Source organism: Theobroma cacao, chromosome 5 (genome assembly GCF_053813885.1).
Source record: "Theobroma cacao isolate CCN51 chromosome 5, ASM5381388v1, whole genome shotgun sequence".
NCBI classification, from domain to species: domain Eukaryota; kingdom Viridiplantae; phylum Streptophyta; class Magnoliopsida; order Malvales; family Malvaceae; genus Theobroma; species Theobroma cacao.
The window spans coordinates 8,259,001-8,269,788 of NC_142643.1; the positions used below are offsets into that span (position 1 = coordinate 8,259,001).

Here is a 10,788-nt window from a genome sequence, read left to right on the forward strand (position 1 = left end):
CTCTTACAAGTTTTTTATACGTATTTGAAAGATCATACGTGCATGGCTATATAAATGCTTATTTGTGCAAAAGCTCTAACCCATTGACATGTCCATTTCCCGTATCTACTCATGGAGTCTTTATGACTTACACGTTATTTTTTTCTATATTTTTTTGTTGCAAATAAGTGATCACACTCTTGTGCTAGCAGTCCGTGTCACGAGATCGTGATCCATTCTTCCTTTGGGTAAATGACCTAGCAGCCTTCTTGAAGCCTAAAGAGTCAACTATGTCTTACTTGATGAGTCAATCTTTATTTATGTTTATAACTAATTATTTATACTAGAATGTTAAGCCATTATGTGGCAAGTTACTACTATGATATTATGTGAATATTATGATTGTTGGCTTGAGAGCCTGTATGACAGTATGAGCACCTAGGGTGCATTTACAGTACTTTTTATAAATTGTATTGGGTACAAGTATTATGAATGGAAAGTGTACACACAATTTATGTTAAGAAGTCCACATTCATGTGCCTACGATTGACTATGATTGTTTATGCTATAACGACTTATGCTATGTTTGATGATGATGGCCAATGAGCCACTTGTGCATGACTAATGATTGAATGATGAAAAGAGGCTTACTAAGGTCTAATGGGCTATACCCACATAAGTCCTAGTGCTAGTCATGACCCCTCTAGAAAATGATATGTGACAATGATATGGTAATTCACTAAATGGATGTTAAAACGACATTCTTAAATGGTGAATTAGATGAAGAGGTGTATATGGAACAACTCGAAGGGTTTGTCTTTCCTAGTCAAGAAAAGAAAGTTTGTAAGATTGTAATATCCTTGTATAGATTAAAACAAACACCTAAACAATGGCATTGAAAGTTTGATGTGATTGTGTTAGCTAATGGTTACGAGATAAATAAATATGACAAATGTGTCTATAGTAAGTTCTATAATGGTAACGGTGTCATCATTTGCCTATATGTGGATGACATTTTAATGTTTGGTACCAACTTGAAAAAAGTGGAAGACACAAAAGGGTTCTTCTCAAAGAATTCTGACATGAAAGCTATAAATGTGGTGGATGTTATTTTTGTTATAAAAATAATAAGAGACAATAACGGCCTAACATTATCTCAATCTCAATATATTGAAAAGATAGTAATGAGGTATGGTAAGTTAGATTGTATGCCAATGTTTACGCTTTTTTATTTTAATCTAAGGCTAGTACCCAACAAAGACAAGCCAATAGCACAAAATGAATATGCAAAGGTGATTGGATGCCTAATGTATGCTATGATGTTTACAAGGTTGGAGATTGCTTTTGCGATTGGGATGCTAAGTTGCTTTGTAAGTAAAAAATATTGGTATGTTATTCATAGAGTTCTAAGGTACTTAAAATGAATTATGGCATTTATTATTCAGGTTTTCCTTTGGTTTTAAAAGAGTATATAAATGCTAGTTGGAACTCAAATAGAACGGATCATGCTTTTACAAGTGGTTGGATTTTTACAATTGGTGGAGGTGTTATTTCTTATAGCTCTAAGAAATAATCTTGTTAAGCAGACTCCACCATGATAGTTGAATTTATCGCCTTAACATTTGCCACCCAAAAAAAAAATGGTTAAGAGATTTATTCTATAAGATTCCATTATGGCTTAAACCAATGGCACTAAACTTGATACATTGTGACAATAAAGCAACAGTATCAAAGGCATACAATCAAGCATACAATGGAAAGAGTTGATATATTGGACTCTGACATAGCATTGTAAGAAAAAGAATTAGTGATGGTATAGTCATTATAAGTTATGTGAGGTCTTGTGAAAATTTAGTAGATCTGTTTACCAAAGGTTTAAAAAAGGACTTGGTAATAAAAACCTCAAGATGGATAGGTCTCAAGCCTATCAACTAAGTCTCCAATGGTGGGAGCTAACCTCGATGCTTGTGGCTAACTTGCAAGTCTTGGGTGCTGACCATTATAACACATGTATGATTGGAAGCACTAATTTATATTTTCCATCCAGATGTGCATAGTGTTTAGTTCTCGTAATGTGTAAAGTAAGGTTGAACAAAAGTTCTTAATTAACCCAGAATATGTATATGTTAAAGTACTATAATTATGAGGTATTTTCGATAGGGGCTACCTATGTGAGTGGAAGTGTGGCCACTTCTAGGAGCTAAAGGCTTGACTTTGATAGCATTCATGAAGAGATGCAAAGCACAAGGTCATAAAAAAAGTGTTGGCAAAACTAGATACATAGTGAGCAAGGAATCTTGTGTGTGTTTAGTGACCTGACTAGTTAAATGAAGAATTAATGATTCAATTCTTGATCAACCACTCAATTCAGACTAGAACCAATCACACTCACTAAGTGAAGGTTCAAATTTACAGGATACCTTCATTTATGCGTAAGATTCCCAAAGTTGTTGGCATATGAAAATTTTGAAAATGGTGGGGGATAGTTGGTGTATTTTTAAAATAAAGGGTTGCCTCTTCATATGAAAAGTTATCTTAGCTCAAAGGTTATGTCACATAGTGTGACTATTAGATTGTAAGTATATTTTCATGTGAATAGTTATGTCTCTTAATAAAGTGATAAGTTAGAAAAAATACCTCTAAAATCCAAAAGTTATGAGACAACAAGAAAAACATCACTACTCAAAAATTTGTATATGAAAAGTTAACTTTTCATATTGTAGCTCAAAGATTATGTCTTATGGAATAAATAGTTGTTTTTCCATAAAATAATTATTGAAACAATACCTTTATTCAAATTGTATCTTGGAAAATTTAAAAGGGTCTTTAAGACAAAAATGTGTTTTGATGAAAGGATTGTGTCTTTGAGAAAAGACACTTACAAACCTATATAAAGGACTTATTGCTAACCATTTTCACACACTAAAACAAATAAGACAAGAGGAGAAAAATCAAGAGAGATATAAGTGTTATGTTCTTAAAAAAAAACATAAACACTTGAGTTCCCATCATCTATTAAAAGAATTCAAATTCCTTATAATCTACTTGCTGTAAAAAATAGACTCTAAGGCCAAACAACTTTGCAAACACTCAAGTATATTTAGCGGTCTACTCTCATAAAGTGCAAATACAAAATTAGACGTTGGCTTCGTTGTATCCCTAAGACTATTCGCATAATTCTCTTTTTACATACCGAGTGGTGGAGGCGAAAAAAGTTTTAAAAATATTGTCTATTGAAAAACTCATTTTAAAATCAATTTTGTCAATTCCTTGAATCCCATCTAATTCCTATTTGCACCAAAAAACCCTAATCTTTCCAAGATTTTAACAGTTAAGATATTCTAAAAACTTTTAGGCAGTTCCTCGATGCATAAGCCTTTGGCATCCTCTAATGTCTTCTTTATCCTTGATAGTATATCTCTATTCACCAGTTTAGCTTGCTCATTACACTACAATTGTGCAACTAAATTGTGGATGAAGATGACATGAAAGTTTTCATTGAATTTCAAGATTTTCTATCCCTGAAGTTGGGGTCCATTGTCAACTATGATGGTTCTAGACAGTCAAGCCTACATTTTACTACTTTTCACAAAAAGTCTACAACCCATTCAATGGTTGCGACAACAAGCTTCACTTCCATCCATTTAGTGAAATAATCATAAACAATTGTTAGGAACTTTCTTTGGGCAGTTACCGTAAAAAAAGGGCTATGGATGTTTAGCCCCCATTAGGTGAATGGTTAAGAGCTTTTGATCTTTATCAGAGGTAGACCTGGCAATTCATGTTTTCATGTCTTAAACGTATCAGAAACGATTAAACACAAAACACGTTAAAATTAAATACGAACACGACACGAATACTATTCGTATTTTAAATCTAAAACACGTGCACGTATACGTTTAATAACCATATAACACGACATGACACGTTTGTTAAACGTGTCAATATATGGCACGACACGATTAATAACACGATTAATACAATTAATATGATTAAATAAAAATATTTTCAATTAAATATAATTTTATTATTTAAATTTAAAATCCATAATTATAAAAACAATTATAACAAAACAAAATAACAAGAACATCAAATATAACAAAACAAAATTTAAAATTAAGATTTAGGCATGACATAATTACATTATTATCTTTATAAAATTTAAAAATCTTATTAAAATAATTATTTAAAATTATTTAAGTAAGGCTAAAACAACCTTTAAGTATTAATTTTTAACAAGTTGATAAGCGTGTCATGTATACACATTTAAACACGATAACACGATTAAACACGCTTATACATTTAAACAAGATAATATAACTAATACGATTAATTAAAAGTGTTTAAATGTGTTTTAAATGTGTTACTCGTATCTGACACGTTAAGATACTAAAATTTTCGTGTCTTAAATGTGTCAGATACGATTAAACACGAAACACGTTAAGGTTTAAATCCAAACCTGTTTAACTTCGTATCTTCTCGTGTCATGTTAATGTGTTATGTCTAAAATTACCATGCCTAATCAGAGGCTTTGATAGTTGCCATGGCAATTGGACTCCTTTCTTTGTTTTTTCCTTGTTTTATTATTTTTTGTTTGTTTTTGCATTTATATTTGTATTTTATTTGTTTATTATTGATATGATATTTCAATATGGGCTTGTTAGCCCAAGATCCAAATGGCCCAATATCCCTTGAGAGCCTTTAAACCCAATTAATGAGTTGGGCTTTTGGGCCAATTAATAAACTGGATTCTCAAAGCCCAAAATGAAATTAGTACAATCAAATTTAGAAAAACAAAGGAAAATAAATAAATAAATCGAACACATTATTTTGAAATTTCGTTAAGAGGCCCTAACAAAATGAAATGTCTACAATTATTATATAAAATTGTTTTCCATTAGGCCTTAGGGTCAAGCAGACGACGTAGAAACATTGATTTGGCTAAGGTCCACTACAAATACTAAAAACAAGAAACATCGTGGTCAGACATCGTAATATTCTTTGAAAACGATCATCTTATATTGGATTATTCGCAATTTACGACATTCCAACATTTTATACGTTCTTTGTCATGCGGTCAAAAATAAAAAGTTATTAATTTAGGTGAAGATTTTTAATTGAAGGACTACAAATTTTGATAGTTCTTTTTCATTAAAAAAAAAAAAAGAAAGAGAAAACTTTGATAGATCATTTACAATAACAATAATAATATACATTAAATCAAGCAAAAAATTGATATCTATAGCGGACGTATGTCATCTACCCATGATGATGATAGTTCAATCGAATGTAAAAAATTATTAAGAGTAATTCCTTTTTAGAACACGATAATATCTTGAATTTATCATCCATTTGAATGCAATGTTAGGGCTTGGTTTTTATTTTTTTTGCATAAAACATACTTCAATCTGCTATTAGCTTGTGCTATTATTTTTCAGATATCTTGTTCCAGTAACATAATTTTGGACTCTTTTAATTTCCTATATCTTGTTGCTTGGAAAGCCATTGAGAATTAGCTCAAAATATTGTTTGGGTTTCAGGGTAGAAATTAGTGCCCTCCATCGCTTGATGCAATTGGTTTCAAAAGCAAACCAGAAGCATAAGGAGGATTATTGAGTACAGAAGCAACAAAAATTGCATAGTTAAGGTAGCGCCACAAGCCACAAGAGTTGTGTGTGAAGCATGGCAGAGGCCAGAGTGGGGTATCCATTCCTTATTTTGTACTCTGTTGAATTAATCCTCCATTGCCTCAGACCTTACTATCAGTTAAAAACGTCTACCAGTAAGTTTCATCATTACAACTTGAGATTTTGTATGGATAAGTTTTGGGAATGGACCACCAGTAATAAGATTAAATAGAACATGCATATGGTCCCCTTTGATTATATAGATATGCATATTTATGCAACAATATTGTACATAATATAATATCATGTCATCCACCCAATCATGGTCTTCATGATTAGGTCTTTATTATTGTCCAAGTTGAGGTGTTTAGGTGTCTTATTAAAATTCTCAGGTTATAGATGAAGATGACAGGGGTATATTTGAAAATTTTATTTCTGTAACTGAGCTGGATTGTACATATACGTAGAATTAAACAAGAAAGAATTATTAAGTATTTTTAAAACAAATAATTAAAATGGTGAATAATTTAAAAAATAAAAGATAACTTTGAGTCGATTTATAAAAACCAAAACATAAATATGTGTGAAGTCAAATTTTTTAATAAGTAAAGGTTTTTGAACTACACAATAAGAGATGACTCTTTCTCCTCTCATATATAAATCTCATATTATTTATCTCAAAATTCCAACTCGAGATAAAGTTTTAACATTTAAAGTGCCATTTTTGGGATATATACAAGGCCATATAATTTAATAGCAATTAAGAATACAACTTAAGCATTTATAACATATATATATATATATTGAACATCTCACCTACAATTATTTAGAAGATTAATTGCAAAAATAATAATAATAATAATAATAATTGTGGGCTAGAAAGATGAGATGGAGGAGGGCAAATCACACATGGAATGAATTCTTAATGGATCTGTTTACTTCTCTTCGGGCGTACATTTATACGAAGTTTAGAGTTGAAAGTTTGAAGCTGGAATATTATAAGTCTAATTTTTCTTGGCTGTTTTTCACCGTAAAGAAGATATAATGGAGCAATCCATAAAATGGCGAAGAAACAAAGAAAAGTCTCTCTCAGGTCCCAATCTCTTCACTGGAAAGCAGAAGGAAGCACGTGACAGAGAGTTACACATACACATGATTCTCATCCCCATACCTGCCAGCATATATCTTTATTATTTTTGTTTCTTATTGTTTAAGTTGGTTTGAACTTTTGCTTTCTTTCCCTCCAAATACACTCCATGTAACTTAATTTCTCAAAATGCCTTGCTTCAAGGACTTTAAGAGCAATAAAACAGCAGTCCAAAACTGCAGACAAAATTTATGGCCTCTGATCATCTTGCACACTGTCGATATGCCTAGGGACATGACAAATATTAGCCTACGACGTCTAGAGAAAAGCTTACATAATTATTTTGGGTAAAAGCAACATAATGTTAACATATATAAATTAATTAAAATAACCCTGCATTAATTAAATACGCTTGCAACAACAAATATTGATGTCTGTCTAGCTTTGGCCTAAAGCAGTCTACATATGTAGCTTAATTTGATGTTTACTACAACGACTATATGAATCTCAAAAATAAGAGACATTAATTTTATAAATTTATACCAAATTAGATATTTGACATTCTATATATGTAGACACCTCGCATAAATATATGTGTATATATATATATTAATTCTGTAACAAGCTCAAATACTGAAATGACCATTAGCTATGTTACTATGAGTTATAAATTAAATGTCCAACATTTAAATGTTGATGTAATAAATATGTGTATGGCATGCTATATGATATTTGGGGGCGGGTAATTATTTTTCTGCTCTTAGGACATGTAAAGATGCACACCTCCTTCTTTCTCATTAAGACTTTTCCTAGGTGGGGGTATATCCCTTTTGTTCCCTTTCGAACCAACAAACAAAACATTTGCCGGACGTTACAACAAAGCCTCCCTATTAGCTACCCCATCCTTATCTTCTTCCCTATGATATTGAGCATTTATGACTAATTATAATTTAGCTGTCTGAGAAAGACAGCTAATTTTCCTCATGCTTATTTGCTAAATGATGAAGGTTTAGTTGGGATTTATCATCCATATAGTTGCAAGGGGTTTGATTTACAACTTGTCACTATAGGTTAAGAAAAGAGAATAAAGACATGTATAGGCCAATGGCTATAATAACTAGTGTTGTGGTTTAATTTAATGGCTCATTATCCCAAATTAAGCACCCCTTTAATTAAAGACTTGTGAGAGTACAGCACTCGTGCGAAAGGACAACATGCTAATTAGCTAGCTAGGTTAGCCCCACAGGGTGTGGGCAGTTGCTCCTAATCCTAACGTCCCTTTTCTTATCTTATAAAAACTAGTTAAAATTCTAGTATTATTTTTTTTATATTTTGTCCCCACTTGAAATTGAAAAATAAAATAAAATGTGTGTAGCATCTATATAAATATTGAAAAGGGGAAAGGTATGATTACAACAAAAAAAAGTGATTTGTTTTGCAAAATAATAAAGTATACTATATAAATATTGGATTTTATAATTAATTAATTTATTGATATAAGTTCCACTAAAATTTTGAAAAACAACGGAAAAATCAATATTTATAAACCAAAAAGTTGTCTTCTTCTCCATCAGATGTTTTGAGCATCTAATAAAAATTATAAAATATAATAAAAGTAAAAGAAGAACGTAGACAAACTGAAGAAACAAAGGGATGATACCACCGTCTTCTTTCAAAACTTTAAAATATTCAAGTGACTAATTGGTTTCTTTATATCTTTTATAGTTTGTCATTATGGTAAAGTATTTTTTTTCTACGGATAAATTAATTTGGTCTATGTAGAGAAATACCAAATAATACTCTGAAAAAATATATTTATTTTGAAGGAGAATTCATGAAGGAATGATTATTTGGTTATGTAGGTATAAGAAAAAAAAGTTTTGCAGTATTGATAATTAAAAAAAATTATAACACTTCCAAATTATAAAAAGATAATTATAATAATATGTTATCATAAAATAAAAAATTGAAAACAAAGTGATTTTTGTTGCACTTGAAATAAGAATAATAGAATATAATATAGTCTAATATAAAATTAAATTGGCTGCATAGACGATAAATTTTGGATTCGTGAGTTTGAAGCAATCGGAATCAAATATACAGAGTGGAAGAAGTACGATAATGTATTGAATGAGTTCAACTGAAAAACAATAAATTTGAAAGATGATATTGAGTTTAATAGACGTATAAGATATAGAGAGAGAGAGAGAGTACCCCACCAATCTCCTCTCTGTCTCTCTCCTCCCACTTGTTTCATCAAGCCCTTTTAAATCTTCCCTCCCCACAGCCCGCAGCTCTCTGACTGACCCATTAATGCCACATAAAAGAATTCACATATTTCACACTCCAAAACCCAATATGAACACCGGCCCCCTCCTTTTGTATTTATCATAACGTCCTTCCCATACAAAACCAATATCAAAAACAAAGTGCACATGGGGAAGAAGATGAAGCTCCCTTTCCTCTCCAAGAACACCATACAAGCAAAATCCTCCTGGCCATGGCCTTCCTGTCACCAGCCCAGAACTCTCTCTTTCAGAACAGATGACAGCCTCTTCAAGACCATCAACTCAGCTTACTTGGACGCCATCATTGAGGCTGAAACGCCCGAGTCATGGTTCTCCAACTCCTCTGAATCAGCAAGCTTTTCAACAGCATCTGACGAGTCTGGGGGTGATCCTGTTGAGACTGTCATTCGTGGTTTAAGGTCAGAGAGGCTGTTTTTCGAGCCAGGAGAGACTAGTTCAATCCTGGAAGAGGCTAAGCCAAGCGGGTTACCATTTAAAGAGAGTGTAGTCTTGTCAATGGAGTCTCAAGATCCATTCGCGGATTTCAGGAAGTCCATGGAAGAAATGGTGGAAGCTCACGGGTTAAAAGATTGGGGAGGTCTTGAAGAGCTTTTGTGTTGGTATTTGAGAGTAAATGGTAAAAGCAATCATGGCTACATCGTTGGTGCCTTCGTTGATTTGCTTGTAGGTCTTGCTCTCTCGTCTACGGCAATTCCTTGTTGTTCCAATTGTTCTCATTCTCCTTCTTCTCCTTTATCTTTTTACACTTCTTCTTCCTCTGAGGATTCTTCAACAACTCCTTGTGTATCTTCATTAGAAGCTGAGGAAGAGATTGATAACACCAGTCATTGTTTATCTTCATTATTAGAGGCAGAAAAGGAGATCACTGAAGATAAAGATGATGCTTCTTCATCTTTAGATGTTTGATTCAATATCGGAAAATATTGTGTATACCCACTAAATTTTAGAAATGATAGTGAACTTTTTCTTTTCTTGATTCTTTTCTCATTCTTAAATTTTCTTTCCCCTTGTTTCTATCTCACCAAACACTAGTCCAGACCAATGTTTAGACAATGCACATGCCATCATGTTGCATTCCGCAATTAATGGAAATACAACTTTTAAGAGTACAGGGAAATTTCCATGCAATTTCAAGCTTGTTTTTTCTGCTTTTGGGAAACCTTTTTGTTTAATGAAAGAACATAACATTGTCTGTCATCAACATGAGACAAACTTTTTATATCATAAGGTAAAAGTAATCAATCTTTATTTTTTTAAAAAAAATAACAATAATTAAAAGAAAATTTACCAGAGCTTTGCATCAACGGTATTCTGCTCCTGATTTCCATGTGGGATAATTTATGCATTTATCTTAGCTAATAACTGAATTAAGAGTCTGGTTAATGGATATTTATAGGGATAATTAAATTATTATTTAATATTGCTATATATAGATTAACATTTCTCTTAATTTGTATTTTTAAATTTTCCGTTCAAGTTTTAGGCATTCCTTCTAAATCTTGTAGGGAAAAAGATAGAGGGTGATGATAGCTAGGTATCTGCCAAACAAAATCAGCACACGTGTTGCGTCTACGATTGAGCAATATGCACCATTCGATTCATTTCACCTGGCAGTACCCCTGTGTGCTGGGAAAATCCTGACATACGATGGAGAGATCACAGCCGTTGATTTCAAAATGGATAGTCATTATCATCTGATAGGTACAATTCCAGCCCGGACTTCGGCATGGTCCTACACTCGTATCCTTGCAGCTGCAGCAATATTATCTTTCTAACCTACAAATTT

At 32.2% G+C, this 10,788-nt stretch overlaps 1 protein-coding gene across 1 annotated transcript; it reads left to right on the forward strand.

Annotated features, from left to right (window-relative positions):
* Positions 1-8,909: 8,909 nt before the first annotated feature.
* LOC18598361 (transcription repressor OFP13) lies at positions 8,910-9,978 on the forward strand. Its single transcript, XM_007027856.3, has one exon. The coding sequence runs from the start codon at positions 9,129-9,131 to the stop codon at positions 9,906-9,908; it is 780 nt and encodes a 259-aa protein (XP_007027918.3). The 5' UTR covers positions 8,910-9,128; the 3' UTR covers positions 9,909-9,978.
* The last annotated feature ends 810 nt before the right edge of the window (positions 9,979-10,788 follow it).

Bases quoted from the DNA above. Each gene is read 5' to 3' on its own strand.
- LOC18598361 (XM_007027856.3), top strand. From the start codon at position 9,129: ATGGGGAAGAAGATGAAGCTCCCTTTCCTCTCCAAGAACACCATACAA.